The sequence below is a fragment of the Sebastes fasciatus genome, chromosome 5, assembly GCF_043250625.1.
Source record: "Sebastes fasciatus isolate fSebFas1 chromosome 5, fSebFas1.pri, whole genome shotgun sequence".
In the NCBI taxonomy this organism is placed as follows: Eukaryota; Metazoa; Chordata; class Actinopteri; order Perciformes; family Sebastidae; genus Sebastes; species Sebastes fasciatus.
In genome coordinates, this window is record NC_133799.1 from 11,218,714 (window position 1) to 11,234,659 (window position 15,946).

At 41.7% G+C, this 15,946-nt stretch overlaps 4 protein-coding genes across 4 annotated transcripts in view; 3 read left to right on the forward strand and 1 right to left on the reverse strand.

Annotated features, from left to right (window-relative positions):
• The first annotated feature begins 2,345 nt into the window (after window positions 1–2,345).
• LOC141768586 (trace amine-associated receptor 13c-like) lies at window positions 2,346–5,606 on the forward strand. Its single transcript, XM_074636981.1, has 3 exons — window positions 2,346–2,594; window positions 2,974–3,457; window positions 4,822–5,606. Exons 1-3 carry the CDS (start codon window positions 2,422–2,424, stop codon window positions 5,134–5,136), a joined length of 972 nt encoding a protein of 323 aa, XP_074493082.1. The 5' UTR covers window positions 2,346–2,421; the 3' UTR covers window positions 5,137–5,606.
• Window positions 5,607–8,986: 3,380 nt separating this feature from the next.
• On the forward strand, window positions 8,987–10,849 carry LOC141768587 (trace amine-associated receptor 13c-like). Its single transcript, XM_074636982.1, has 2 exons — window positions 8,987–9,281; window positions 9,581–10,849. The coding sequence occupies exons 1-2, from the start codon at window positions 8,998–9,000 to the stop codon at window positions 10,377–10,379; spliced, it is 1,083 nt and encodes a 360-aa protein (XP_074493083.1). The 5' UTR covers window positions 8,987–8,997; the 3' UTR covers window positions 10,380–10,849.
• Window positions 10,850–13,229: 2,380 nt separating this feature from the next.
• Window positions 13,230–14,598, forward strand: LOC141768419 (trace amine-associated receptor 13c-like). Its single transcript, XM_074636712.1, has 2 exons — window positions 13,230–13,399; window positions 13,653–14,598. Exons 1-2 carry the CDS (start codon window positions 13,230–13,232, stop codon window positions 14,452–14,454), a joined length of 972 nt encoding a protein of 323 aa, XP_074492813.1. The 3' UTR covers window positions 14,455–14,598.
• A 433-nt stretch (window positions 14,599–15,031) lies between these two features.
• Window positions 15,032–15,946, reverse strand: part of fndc7b (fibronectin type III domain containing 7b) — a 54,698-nt gene continuing 53,783 nt past the window's right edge. Inside the window, exon 59 of the mRNA XM_074635057.1 lies at window positions 15,032–15,940. Within this exon, the coding sequence (XP_074491158.1) occupies window positions 15,666–15,940 (275 nt within the window). The 3' untranslated portion in view covers window positions 15,032–15,665. The remainder of the gene's footprint in view (window positions 15,941–15,946) is intronic.

The following is a 15,946-nucleotide window of genomic DNA, read 5'->3' on the forward strand; positions in this document are numbered from 1 at the left end:
AGCTCCCAGGAAGAGCTCCAGTCGTAATGCCAATGTTCGTAGTGGCCAAACGGTGGTACTGCAACTTCCCTGTCTGTCACGTAATGCCATTGGGCCCAAAAATACTTTTTCCCATAGACTTACATTGGGAAAGAAACATCTGTAACTCAACTTCCCAGTATGAACACTTGAATAGCCCTTATTTAAATCATTAGATCCTAAAAGTTGTAAAATGCACTAATAGCCAAATCCAGAGTTATTTCCCTTCCTCAGTTTATCTGCATGAGACCCAGACCGAGGCTGGAGCGAGTGCTGGCAGGCGGAGCTAGCAAAACGTGACGACAGCGTGCCGGCTGTGACCCCGTGACCGAGCCATGTGGCCTGCTCCATGGGCCCAATGGATGCGGAAGATCCCCAGAAGATCCGGGTACTTTTCCACTCGGAAGTCGAGCCATTTTGGCATCATGGGCCACTGAGCAACTTTCATATGAATGAACGGGGCCCCGCCTCCAACGCTGTATCCAGTTCTCTTAATACATCCATGTCCTCACCCCCTTATCTGTGAAGCACAACCGTACTTCCACTGTGCATTTTATTTTTCCTTTTTAGTTTGCTCTACTCTGGCAATGTGCCGACACACACTTGCAGACTCTCTTTGTAATTAGCGTGTGAAATTCTCCTGGTGAGCTCAACCGTAGCGATGGTAGACAGCGAGGGCCAATTAAAGAATTGCGATACAATATCAATTTTGACAGTCATCACGTTGTATGCTGCCACCAGTGTGCAGAGTTGATGCAAAACAAAACGTGGTCAATCACCTTGTGTGTTGAAGTGATGAGAGTTTGTAGTGAAGTAGGCCTATTTCAGCAACCCACCAATGGCAGCACCTTTATTTTATTCGCCAACATTCAGCATTGAGCTGGAATCGTATTTTGGAAGTCCAACATTTCCTCTCTTTTTAATGCTTTGCAACTCCTGAAGGAAATATCTGGCTCTTTAGCTGCTTAATGCTTCACTATGTGCACCAGCTAGTTGCTACGGTAGGTTTATCAGAGCTTTTTCGCTTAAAACAGCTATGAGAGTGAACCAAAACAGGAAAGTTGTGGGCTGTAACATCAAAACAATGTGTTAATAGCATGGATGCAGAGAACTGGATCCAGGCGAGGCCTCCGAGTATAAAATTAGCCGGATCTTGAATTAAATCTAAATTAATTTTGACACTGCATAATGTCAGCTTTCTCTTGTGTGCATGTCCTTTTTGTTTACTACACAGCTTATTACCATCTGCGACAGGGAATGATGATGGAATAAAAGTCTTGAAGTCTAAAACCAGTGGAACCCTGAGCTGGAGCTAAACTTTGTACTTTTCAGCATAATGATTCCTCGTACCCGTGCCCTGAAGTACTCAAAGGTTTGATCCAGTTTTAAGATCATTTTAATAGACTTTTAGGGAAGTCAAACATTGCACTTCATCTTCTATAACTTTTGTTTGTTGTGATCAGTCAGATGGTCACTTTTAAGTTCCTCACCAAATTTCACACATGCATCCATTACAGAGTATCAGGATATGATGCATGAATGTATTAAGAGAACTGGATACAGCGTTGCAGGCGGGGCCCCGTTCATTCCTATGAAAGATGCTCGGTGGCGCATGAAGCCAAAAATGTTTGATTTACGAGTATAAAATTACCCAGATCTTCCGCACTGCTTCTGCATCCATGGGGCCATAGAGCAAGCGTACTAGCACTTCATATAACCCCGGCTCCCAGCCCTCAGTCTCGGCTCGGGATTTGGATATTAGTGCATTTTAAGTGTTTGTACTGGGAAGTTGATTTACCTAAAAATTTACAGACGTCTCTTTCCTAATCTATGGGAAAAAGTTTTTTTGGGCCCAATGACATCACAAGACTGACGTGAAGTTATAATTGCACCGTTTGGCCATGATGTAAAATTTGCTTCAAAGCCCAGCACGCTTCCTGCGGGCTTGGTTAAAACACACTAAGAGCGACTTGTCCTTTCGCATTACACATAGTCATTTGATCCATTGTTTGTATAAAAATATTGACTAGAGCAGCTTTAACTCAAGTGTATTCAGCCACATAGTTATAGTTTTGGTTTTATTTGTCAAAAACTGCACAGTGGATCAATGCACAGTGGACAATGGTATTTTTAAAGATGGAGGGAGATGTGGGCAGTACAAAATGGCATGGTGGAGTGAATGATGTAATGGAAGAGTTGATGATCAGGAGTTATGGGAAAAATAAGCTGATGGGAGAACGTGTCTGGAGAGTAACAAGAGGAGGAGGAGAGGGGGGGAGGGCAGCGGGAAAGATGATGGAAAAGAAGAAGTTAAGAGATAAATATCTCATCTCAAGAGAAGTTGAATCAGAGGGCTGCTGGACTTCAGTAGCTCTCTGTTCAGATCCACAGTCTCCATCTCTGATGATGATGGAGACATTGGCAGCAGCTGACTTCTGCATCCCTCTCCTCAACACCTCCTGCAGGTCAATGTCTGTTACTCCGCAGGCTGTGCTCATCAAAACACTGCTGTGCTGCATCACTCTGCTCACCGTGATGCTCAACTTGTTGGTCATCATCTCCATCTCCCACTTCAGGCAGACACTTTTCTTGAAATATGACAGCTAATAGTGTGTATGAGTTTAAAAGAACAACTTTAGCTTAGTTCACCCTCTATACAAGGTTTCTGACTGTTTTGAAAGATCTCAGTACTTTTACTTGTAAATGAAACTTGCATTATGTTTTTCTGTATAAATGTGTCACTATAGCAATTAATCATGATAAATGTGTACATAATAATACCACCAAACACCTGTAGTAATGAGTTCAAACAATGTGGAGCTGATTGATATTATATAGCTTTACATAAAGGCCATGTAGAGTTATGTGTTCATATTGCTGGGTCTCTAAAAGTAAACACTTAACTCATTTGGACTGAATATGATGCTCTTATAATCATAATCTCTCTTCCTCCAGGCAGCTCCACACCCCCACCAACCTCATCCTCCTCTCCCTGGCTGTGTCTGACTTGCTCGTGGGCCTCTCAGTGATGCTGGGTGCAATCGTCTCGATGCAGTCTTGTGGGTTTATGGGTAAAATCACATGTGCTCTTTTGTACCTGTTGAGCTTCAGTCTCACCTCTTCTTCTGTAGGGAACATGTTGCTCATAGCTGTGGACCGCTACGTGGCTATTTGTGATCCTCTGCGCTATTCTTCCATGATAACACCAAGCAGAGTTAAAATCTGTGTGTCTCTGAGTTGGTTCTGCTCTGTCGTCTACACCTTCACGATACTGAAAGATCACTTGTCACAAATAGATTTGTCTAATTCCTGCCAGCAGGAATGTGTAGTTGTCATGCACTACATTTCAGGGGCAGTAGACTTGCTTCTGACCTTTTTTGGCCCCGTCACTGTTATCATAGTTCTGTATATGAGAGTATTTGTAGTGGCGGTGTCACAGGTGTTGTGCCCCTTAAACAGGGGAAATAGTGAGAGAGAAGGATGAATGAATCACACAAGCAGCTCTTCCCTTCACTCGTCTCTGTATTGAGTTACATTTGAAATGTAATGCAATGTAAACAAAACTCATACATTTAAACATCTGAACTCAGTTTCTGGACCACAGTGATCATGGCTTAATTACCTTTTTAACTTTCTCTAAACCATTTAAATTATCTTTCTAACTGTTTCTAAATGTTCTTAATTCAAATACAGCATGAAGTCTCTCTTATGAAATGTATTTTAACCTTTTAGCTTTTTAACTTTTTTAGACACATGAATTCACCTTTAAATGTTATAAAATCAACAACTGCATACACATATATGAACGTAACAACCTAGCTTAAATGCCGCCGACAAAGTAAACAGACGGACTCTACGACGGGACCACGATGCATCCGGCAGCTAGCTTACATAGCAACAGCGTTAGCTAGAAACTTTCAAACACAATACAGAGTACAACATGTGCACTTTTCCTCTCTAATGAACAACAACAACGTATAACGAATTCTTAACAACATGTGTTTACAACGTTATAGTGCTTTGTGGACGTTATTTACGTTAAACAGGGGAAATAGTGAGAGAGAAGGATGAATGAATCACACACGCAGCTCTTCCCTTCACTCGTCTCTGTATTGAGTGGGGAAGAGGAGCGCGATCCCCCTACTGGAACCCCGAGGCATTACCAACAGATCAACGCACAATCAACCCACACACACAAAGGATCTGCATCACCTATCTGCATTATTCCTCTTTCTGGTTCACAGCATATGTGCTGCATAGTCTCTACAGTGACCAGTGTTGATGCATATTCCATCCATCCATCTGCAACCGCTTATCCCGTTAGGGGTCGCGGGGGGGCTGGAGCCGATCCCAGCCGACATTGGGCGAAGGCAGGGTACACCCTGGACAGGTCGCCAGTCCATCGCAGGGCTTACACATAGAGACAGACAACCATTCACGCTCACATTCACACCTACGGGCAATTTAGAGTCCACAATTAACCTAACCTGCATGTCTTTGGACTGTGGGAGGAAACCGGAGTACCCGGAGAAAACCCACGCTAACACGGGGAGAACATGCAAACTCCACACAGAAGGGTCCCAAGCCGGATTCGAACCTGCAACCCTCTAGCTGTGAGGCGCCAGTGCTAACCACTGCACCACCGTGCAGCAGTTGATGCATATTTACATCCAAAAATTAAATGACATGTCCTGAAACCGATACAATAATAACTGAGACAACAAAGAAATTAGCTTTTCTCTAAATAAATGAATTATGCCTGAAAAATTAATTATTCTTGCATTATTCTTGCCTGTCACACAGGCACGGGCCATGCGCTTTCAAATTGCAGCTGTCAAATCAAAAGTGACTGTTAAGAAATCTGAGATGAAGGCCGCTAGAACTCTTGGTATTTCCCTTCTTGTGTTTATACTTTGTCTCTGTCCGTACTACATCCCTTCTCTAGTAGGACAGGACACCTCAAGCGATTTATTAGCTCAGCTTTGGCTGTTCTTTTGTAACTCCACTTTTAATCCTCTCATCTACGCCTTTTTCTTCCCCTGGTTTAGGAAAACGGTTAAAGTCATTGTCAGCCTTCAGGTGCTGCAGCCTGGTTCCCGTGAGGCCAAGATCATGTAGAGAGAAATAATACACTGTATATAAACCGACTTATTTTATGAAAGTGAAGTCAGTCTAATTGATGATGACGTAAATTTGAACACAGGGAAAGTACAATGTGACATATAAATGTATTTACTTCAGGAGGACAGCAAAAAGAAACATATGTGGAAGTTTCTGCAACTATGGGCATTTTAAGTACCAGCAATGACATTTGTATGTTAAAATTTGCAGTGGAATGCTTGATAAATATATACACAGTGTTATTACCTGTCTTGACATAAAAGATAATTACGAAATAATGTGATTTAATAAAATTAATGAAGCATTTTATAGCTCCACTTTTCTACATTTCCCACTTCATCTTCATGTTGTAAAGACACTAGACATTAGAATTGCAATATCTGTCATAAAAAAACAACATATTTTATATTTTTTGTGTATGAAGACTGACATCTATGGTTACTGTCTTCTACATTTTTCAGGGTGTAGAGAAAATCATGAAATCCCCTATTAATTTTTTTTTAAATGTTTTTATATCAATATTTACAATGATGCACAAAGCTTGATGAAAATGAATTTAAATGTCTCAAAAATATTATAGAATTTAAAACATGAAAAATACATGAAATGAGTGTTACTGTAATGTTCCCGTAAGGACATTTAGTATAAAAAAATAAACATGTTACAGATTAAAATATTAACGACTATATGTATTTTTGTGTACCTGTTTATATGTATTACATACTCTGATGATTAAAATTAAAATTTTAAAGGTTGATTTTTTTTAATTTGGGAGTCAAAAGTGACCGTAGTTGCAGAAGCACCCTTGTATGTAAACCATTATGCTTTTGACCTTTGCCAGTTAAGATAATGGAGATTTGGTTTAGAAAAGCTATTGAGTTATTTCCTGTCAGTGTGTTTAATATTAGTGCAATTCAAAACTGAACAGTGTCCCCTAAGGAATGAAGTGTAGTAGGTGTAGCCTTTACATTGCAAGAAAGAAAGAAAAAACTAACTACATTATGTGGCATGAATTGATTAAATAGCCAAACAGAGTGAATGCCAATATTAAAGTGGAAGTACGCCCATTCACCAAAATTCATACATGTTATTCCGATGGTCTAACACAGTCCAAAAAATATTAGTAACCATGAACAACTCTCTCCCAAATCCAAAAACCAGAGTGCTAAAACTCAAACTTGTGATGTCATAGGGTATAACGTGTGGAGCTGCTCCACAGACAATGAATTGGTAGAGATGTTCTAGATGACACTGAGAGCACCCAAGGGTGTTCTGAGTATGAGGGAACATTTTCTGTTTCACAACTGACAACACTACAGTAGAATAAAGCTCATTTGGGTATAAAAAAAGAAAAGAAACATCCTGTGAGTGCACAAAATCAGTCTCCAGTCCAGTGTCTATGTAAGTGGATCTATGGTGTTTCATTAGGAGGCACCAGTGGTTCTACACTTTGGCCTGGAGTAGTTGCTTTGGTTGATGATGTTTTTGGCTGCCAGCCTGATGCAGTAGGTGGTCCACGGCTTGAGGTCAGTCTCTTTGTAAAAATCTCCTTCCAAGTTTCTCACTCTAGGAGGCCGATTGGTCTTGTGTATCTCCTGAATCACGACTGTGTACTCTGTTGCATCCTTCACTGTTGTCACATCCACATACAATAGACATAAACATAAACATTGTAAACATGAGTTTATGGTCTTACATCTGCCTGAGATTCGCCCTGAGATGCTGAAGGCTCTGGACATTGTTGGGCTGTCGTGGCTTACACGACAGTCGTGGGTTACACTGCAAGCGTCTTTGAGTTCTTTAAAAGCGCTATATAAGTTGAATTTATTATTACATGCCTCTTCAGTGTCTTCCTATTCTTAAAAAGGGGGACCGGAAGGTGTGCTCCAATTACCGGGGTATCACACTGCTCAGCGTCCCCGGGAAAGTTTATTCTAGGGTGCTGGAAAAGATGCTCCGACCGATTGTCGAACCTCGGATTAAGGAGGAACGATGCGGATTATGTCCTGGCCGTGGAACGGTAGACCAGCTCTTTATTGGAGGGGTCATGGCAGTTTGCCCATCTGGTCTACATGTGTTTTGTGGACTTGGAGAAGGCTTACGACCGTGTCCCCCAGGGAGTCCTGGGGGGGTACTGGGGGAATATGGGGTATCGGGGTCGCTGTTACGAGCCATCTGGTCCTTGTATAACCAAAGTGAGAGCTGCGTCCGTATATTCGGCACAAAGTCAAATACGTTCCCAGCGGGTGTTGGCCTCTACCAGGGTTGTCCCTTGTCGCCGATCCTGTTTGTAATTTTCATGGACAGGATCTCAAGGCGCAGCCGGGGGGAGGAGAGTGTCCGATTCGGGGACCTCAGAATTGCATCTCTGCTCTTTGCAGATGATGTGGTTCTGTTGGCTTCATCTAACCGTGGCCTGCAGCACACACTGGGGCGGTTTGCAGCCGAGTGTAAAGCGGTCGGGATGAGAGTCAGTACCTCCAAGTCTGAGGCCATGGTGCTCTGCCAGAAACCGCTGGTATGCACCCTTCGGGTGGGGAGTGAGTCTGTAACGGACCGTTGTGGTGAAAAGCTGAGCCAGAAGGCGAAGCTCTTGATTTACCAGTCCATCTACGTTTCAACCCTCTCCTATGGTCATGAGCTTTGGGTAGTGACCGAAAGAATGAGATACAAGCGGCCGAAATGAGCTTCCTTCTTAGGGTGGCTGGGCTCAGATTTAGAGATAGGGTGAGGAGCTCAGACATCTGGAAGGAGCTCGGAGTAGAGCCGCTGCTCCTTGGCGTCGAAAGGGGCCAGCTGAGGTGGTTCAGGCATCTGATCAGGATGCCTCCTGGTAGCCTCCCTTTGGAGATTTTCCAGGCAGGTCCAACTGGTAAGAGGCCGCGGGGCAGACCCAGAACACGCTGGAGAGATTATATAGCTCGTCTGGCCTGGGAACGCCTCAGGGTCCCCCAGGAAGAACTGGAAATCATTGCTGGGGAGAGGGACGTCTGGAATTCCCTGCTTAGCCAGCTGCCCCCACGACCTGGCCCCAGATAAGCGGAAGAAAATGGATGGATGGATGGATCATTAAACCTTGAACCATGAAGGTTAATTATAACCTTTTGGTTGGTTAAAAGTGTCTTATTCAGCGTTTGGTTGTACAGTGGAAACCGCTTATCGTGATCACGTCTGTCTGGGTCAAATTGATCACTCTAACGGATTATTATTATAACCAAATTTTTGTTGTTGTGTATATTTATAACATGAATAACAAGTAACGAAACGGACCACTTCGCTATTTATTCTTCTGCCTTGTCCCTCAAAGAGATTGAGGCATTGCTGTTTTTGGCTGGCTGTGTGTCACCGCAGCGCAGACGGTGCATGCAGATGAATTGTGTCCGGTAGCAGCATGTAGGGAGACGGGCGCTGGTCTGCATGTGTGCCGCAGAGCTGGTTGTGGATTGGCAAAGTTTCACTTTAGGGGCATTATGTGACCAGGCATCAATTGACTTGACGAGGGTGCTTTCCCCGTGTGCATTTGTTTTTTATTCGAAGAAAATTACCGTCTTGATGTCAATGTGCAGGCAGCACAGGTATCCAGCCGGAAAGCAGACGGTCAGCAAAGCAAAATATCAAGGGAGTAAAGTAAAAAAACAAAACAAATATTCAATACAATTAACTTAGTCTGATGTAGATTTAAAATGCTTTTCCATATGTTGTCATGTAGGGAGAACAAAATGGCGTGGTGGAGTGAATGATGTAATGGAAGAGTTGATGATCAGGAGATATGGGAAAAACAAGCTGATGGGAGAAAACGTGTCTGGAGAGTAACAAGAGGAGGAGGAGGGGGGGGTGGGGGGGGGGGCAGCGGGAGAGATGATGGAAACGAAGAAGTTAAGAGATAAATATCTCATCTCAAGAAAAGTTGAATCAGAGGGCTGCTGGACTTCAGTAGCCCTCTGTTCAGATCCACAGTCTCCATCTCTGATGATGATGGAGACATTGGCAGCAGCTGACTTCTGCATCCCTCTCCTCAACACCTCCTGCAGGTCAATGTCTGTTACTCCGCAGGCTGTGCTCATCAAAACACTGCTGTGCTGCATCACTCTGCTCACCGTGATGCTCAACTTGTTGGTCATCATCTCCATCTCCCACTTCAGGCATAGACACTTTTCTTGAAATATGACAGCTAATAGTGTGTATGAGTTTAAAAGACCAACTTTAGCTCTTAGTTCACCCTCTATACAAGGTTTATGACTTCAGTACATTCATTTGTAAATGAAACTGTCATTTTCAATGTGTTTTTCTGTATTAATATGTCCGTAATCATGATATTATAGAGCTTTACATATAGGCCATGTAGAGTTTGGTGTTCATATTACTGGGTCTCAAAAAGTAAACATTCAACTCAATTGCACTGAATATGATGCTCTAATAATCATAATCTCTCTTCCTCCAGGCAGCTCCACACCCCCACCAACCTCATCCTCCTCTCCCTGGCTGTGTCTGACTTGCTCGTGGGCCTCGCAGTGATGCCGGTTGCAATCGCCTCGATGCAGACCTGTGGGTTTATGGGTAAAATCTTGTGTGCCTTTTTGCCCCTGATTAGCTTCATCCTCACCTCTGCCTCTGTTGGAAACATGGTGCTCATAGCTGTGGACCGCTACGTGGCCATTTGTGATCCTCTGCGCTATTCTTCCACGATAACACCAAGCAGAGTTCAAATCTGTGTGTCTCTGTGTTGGTTCTGCTCTGTCGTCTACACCTTCATAATACTGAAAGATCACTTGTCACAAATAGATTTGTCTAATTCCTGCCAACAGGAATGTGTAGTTGTCATGAACTACATTTCAGGGGCAGTAGACTTGCTCCTGACCTTTTTTGGCCCCGTCACTGTTATCATAGTTCTGTATATGAGAGTATTTGTGGTGGCGGTGTCACAGGCACGGGCCATGCGCTCTCAAATTGCAGCTGTCAAATCAAAAGTGACTGTTAAGAAATCTGAGATGAAGGCCGCTAGAACTCTTGGTATTACCCTTCTTGTGTTTATACTTTGTCTCTGTCCGTACTACATCCCTTCTCTAGTAGGACAGGACACCTCAAGCGATTTATTAGCTCAGCTTTGGCTGTTCTTTTGTAACTCCACTTTTAATCCTCTCATCTACGCCTTTTTCTTCCCCTGGTTTAGGAAAACGGTTAAAGTCATTGTCAGCCTTCAGGTGCTGCAGCCTGGTTCCCGTGAGGCCAAGATCATGTAGAGAGAAATAATACACTGTATATAAACCGACTTATTTTATGAAAGTGAAGTCAGTCTAATTGATGATGACGTAAATTTGAACACAGGGAAAGTACAATGTGACATATAAATGTATTTACTTCAGGAGGACAGCAAAAAGAAACATATGTGGAAGTTTCTGCAACTATGGGCATTTTAAGTACCAGCAATGACATTTGTATGTTAAAATTTGCAGTGGAATGCTTGATAAATATATACACAGTGTTATTACCTGTCTTGACATAAAAGATAATTACGAAATAATGTGATTTAATAAAATTAATGAAGCATTTTATAGCTCCACTTTTCTACATTTCCCACTTCATCTTCATGTTGTAAAGACACTAGACATTAGAATTGCAATATCTGTCATAAAAAAACAACATATTTTATATTTTTTGTGTATGAAGACTGACATCTATGGTTACTGTCTTCTACATTTTTCAGGGTGTAGAGAAAATCATGAAATCCCCTATTAATTTTTTTTTAAATGTTTTTATATCAATATTTACAATGATGCACAAAGCTTGATGAAAATGAATTTAAATGTCTCAAAAATATTATAGAATTTAAAACATGAAAAATACATGAAATGAGTGTTACTGTAATGTTCCCGTAAGGACATTTAGTATAAAAAAATAAACATGTTACAGATTAAAATATTAACGACTATATGTATTTTTGTGTACCTGTTTATATGTATTACATACTCTGATGATTAAAATTAAAATTTTAAAGGTTGATTTTTTTTAATTTGGGAGTCAAAAGTGACCGTAGTTGCAGAAGCACCCTTGTATGTAAACCATTATGCTTTTGACCTTTGCCAGTTAAGATAATGGAGATTTGGTTTAGAAAAGCTATTGAGTTATTTCCTGTCAGTGTGTTTAATATTAGTGCAATTCAAAACTGAACAGTGTCCCCTAAGGAATGAAGTGTAGTAGGTGTAGCCTTTACATTGCAAGAAAGAAAGAAAAAACTAACTACATTATGTGGCATGAATTGATTAAATAGCCAAACAGAGTGAATGCCAATATTAAAGTGGAAGTACGCCCATTCACCAAAATTCATACATGTTATTCCTGTGGTCTAACACAGTCCAAAAAATATTAGTAACCATGAACAACTCTCTCCCAAATCCAAAAACCAGAGTGCTAAAACTCAAACTTGTGATGTCATAGGGTATAACGTGTGGAGCTGCTCCACAGACAATGAATTGGTAGAGATGTTCTAGATGACACTGAGAGCACCCAAGGGTGTTCTGAGTATGAGGGAACATTTTCTGTTTCACAACTGACAACACTACAGTAGAATAAAGCTCATTTGGGTATAAAAAAAGAAAAGAAACATCCTGTGAGTGCACAAAATCAGTCTCCAGTCCAGTGTCTATGTAAGTGGATCTATGGTGTTTCATTAGGAGGCACCAGTGGTTCTACACTTTGGCCTGGAGTAGTTGCTTTGGTTGATGATGTTTTTGACTGCCAGCCTGATGCAGTAGGTGGTCCACGGCTTGAGGTCAGTCTCTTTGTAAAAATCTCCTTCCAAGTTTCTCACTCTATGAGTCCGATTGGTCTTGTGTATCTCCTGAATCACGACTGTGTACTCTGTTGCATCCTTCACTGTTGTCACATCCACATACAATAGACATAAACATAAACATTGTAAACATGAGTTTATGGTCTTACATCTGCCTGAGATTCGCCCTGAGATGCTGAAGGCTCTGGACATTGTTGGGCTGTCGTGGCTTACACGACAGTCGTGGGTTACACTGCAAGCGTCTTTGAGTTCTTTAAAAGCGCTATATAAATTGAATTTATTATTACATGCCTCTTCAGTGTCTTCCCATTCTTAAAAAGGGGGACCGGAGGGTGTGCTCCAATTACCGGGGTATCACACTGCTCAGCGTCCCCGGGAAAGTTTATTCTAGGGTGCTGGAAAGGAGGCTCCAACCGATTGTCGAACCTCGGATTAAGGAGGAACGATGAGGATTATGTCCTGGCCGTGGAACAGTAGACCAGCTCTTTATTGGAGGGGTCATGGCAGTTTGCCCATCTAGTCTACATGTGTTTTGTGGACTTGGAGAAGGCTTACGACCGTGTCCCCCAACATGAATAACAAGTAACGAAACGGACCACTTCGCTATTTATTCTTCTGCCTTGTCCCTCAAAGAGGGTGAGACATTGCTGTTTTTGGCTGGCTGTGTGTCACCGCAGCGCAGACGGTGTATGCAGATGAATTGTGCCCGGTAGCAGCATGTAGGGAGACGGGCGCCGGTCTGCATGTGTGCCACAGAGCTGGTTGTGGATTGGCAAAGTTTCACTTTAGGGGCATTATGTGACCAGGCATCAATTGACTTGACGAGGGTGCTTTCCCCGTGTGCATTTGTTTTTTATTCAAAGAAAATTACTTTCTTTTTCCCGTCTTGATGTCAATATGCAGGCAGCACAGGTATCCAGCTGGAAAGCAGACGGTCAGCAAGGCAAAATATCAAGGGAGTAAAGTAAAAAACAAAAACATATATTCAATAAAATTAACTTAGTCTGATGTAGTTTTAAAATGTTTTTCCATATGTTGTCATGTAGGGAGAACAAAATGGCGTGGTGGAGTGAATGATGTAATGGAAGAGTTGATGATCAGGAGTTATGGGAAAAACAAGCTGATGGGAGAAAACGTGTCTGGAGAGTAAAGAGGAGGAGGAGAGAGAGAGAGGGCAGCGGGAAAGATGATGTAAAAGAAGAAGGTAAGAGATAAATATCTCATCTTAAGAAAAGTTGAATCAGAGGGCTGCTGGACTTCAGCAGCTCTCTGTTCAGATCCACAGTCTCCATCTCTGATGATGATTGAGATATTGGCAGCAGCTGACTTCTGCATCCCTCTCCTCAACACCTCCTGCAGGTCAATGTCTGTTACTCCGCAGGCTGTGCTCATCAAAACACTGCTGTGCTGCATCACTCTGCTCACCGTGATGCTCAACTTGTTGGTCATCATCTCCATCTCCCACTTCAGGCACAGACACTTTCCTTGAAATATGACAGCTAATAGTGTGTATGAGTTTAAAAGACCAACTTTAGCTCTTAGTCCACCCTCTATACAAGCTTTCTGACTGTTTTTAAGAGATCTCAGTACTTTCACTTGCAAATGAAACTTGCATCATGTTTTTCTGTATAAATGTGTCACCATAGCAATTAATCATGATAAATGTCTAGTTAATAATATCACCAAACTGCTGTAGTAATAATCATAATCTCTCTTCCTCCAGGCAGCTCCACACCCCCACCAACCTCATCCTCCTCTCCCTGGCTGTGTCTGACTTGCTCGTGGGCCTCTCAGTGATGCCGGTTGCAATCGCCTCGATGCAGACCTGTGGGTTTATGGGTAAAATCTCGTGTGCCTCTTTCTACCTGATTAGCTTCATCCTCACCTCTGCCTCCGTAGGGAACATGGTGCTCATAGCTGTGGACCGCTTCGTGGCCATTTGTGATCCTCTGCGCTATTCTTCCATGATAACACCAAGCAGAGTTCAAATCTGTGTGTCTCTGTGTTGGTTCTGCTCTGTCGTCTACACCTTCATAATACTGAAAGATCACTTGTCACAAATAGATTTGTCTAATTCCTGCCATCAGGAATGTGTAGTTGTCATGAACTACATTTCAGGGGCAGTAGACTTGCTTCTGACCTTTTTTGGACCCGTCACTGTTATCATAGTTCTGTATATGAGAGTATTTGTGGTGGCGGTGTCACAGGCACGGGCCATGCGCTCTCAAATTGCAGCTGTCAAATCAAAAGTGACTGTTAAGAAATCTGAGATGAAGGCCGCTGTAACTCTTGGTATTACCCTTTTTGTGTTTATACTTTGTCTCTGTCCGTACTACATCCCTTCTCTAATAGGACAGAACTCCTCAAGCAGCAGTGCATCAGCTCAGCTTCAGCTGTTCTTTTGTAACTCCACTTTTAATCCTCTCATCTACGCCTTTTTCTTCCCCTGGTTTAGGAAAACGGTTAAAGTCATTGTCAGCCTTCAGGTGCTGCAGCCTGGTTCCCGTGAGGCCAAGATCATGTAGAGAGAAATAATACACTGTATATAAACCAACTTATTTTACGAGAGTGAAGTCAGTCTAATTGATGATGATGTAAATTTGAACACAGGGAAAGCACAATGTTGTGACATATAAATGTATTTACTTCAGTAAGACAGCAAAAAGAAACATATGTGGGCGTTTCTGCAACTATGGGCATTTTTAAGTACCAGCAATGAAATTCAATCCTCTATTTTAAAAAAAAATCTTTTCATATCAATATTTACAATGATGCCCAAAGCTTGATGAAAATTAATTTAAATGTCTCAAAAAATATTATAGAATTTAAAACAGGAAAAATACATGAAATCAGTGTACTGTAATTTTCCGGTAAGGACATTAGAAGCTCAGGTTCGTATGATATTGCTTGAACTTAATTTGGCCTTGGGAATAACATATTGGATTTATTAAATTAGGTGGTGTTCCCTTAAAGTAATGAAAGCCCATGTTAACAATGCAAGTTACTGATGTGTTCCTCAGGTACTTGTGTGTCGATCTAGGGCTGCAATAATTAGTCGCAGCTTTAAATAGACACATACACGTAGATTTAAAAAAAATAAAAATAAAATTACACAGAAGTGGTGTTTTAATGTTTCACTGATTTTTTTTATTCCTTCATCTCCGGGATTGTTAAAAAAAGATCTGCCAAAGTGTTCACAAAATGAGAAGTCACATAGTACATCATAAAGAAAATATACAGCATGGTTTTAAAAGTATTGCTTGATAAATTATCAGTTTATTTGTTTACACTACTTTTTTTTTAGTTTAACAATCATCCAGAGAATCTAATAACCTATATCTCGAAAATAAAACCATTTTTGATAAATAGAATTTCAGCAATATTCTTTTAGACAGCTATTAATGCCACCTGCTGCTACGATACCAGCCGTAATGATGAAAATGTATATAAGCTATTGCTAACAAAGATTCATAAGCATTCAAATCTAAAAGGTTCACCTCAAGTTTGATCATAATTTAATTGTGACATGCAAGACGAACCCCAAACAGAAGAATTTTGTTGTAGTTTTGTAGTTGTAATTATTTTCTTTTTACAATTTTCCTGCTAAAGTTCTTAGAGATTGAACGGTTAACAATTGTGTTATGGATGCTACAGAGAGAAGGAAACAAACATATAACCCTTATGATGGTGTTTCTGCTGAGTCCAGTGTCTATGTAAGTGGATCTGTGGTGTTTCATTAGGAGGCACCAGTGGTTCTACACTTTGGCCTGGAGTAGTTGCTTTGGGTGATGGTGTTTTTGGCTGCCAGCCTGATGCAGTAGGTGGTCCACGGCTTGAGGTCAGTCTCTTTGTAAGAATCTCCTTCCACGTTTATCACTCTCGGTGGCCGATTGGTCTTGGGTTTCTCCTGAATCACGACTGTGTACTCTGTTGCATCCTTCACTTTCGTCCAATCCAGATACAAGGAAACTCCACTTACATTTACAGTCAGCACTTTTGGGATTTCAAGATCTGAGA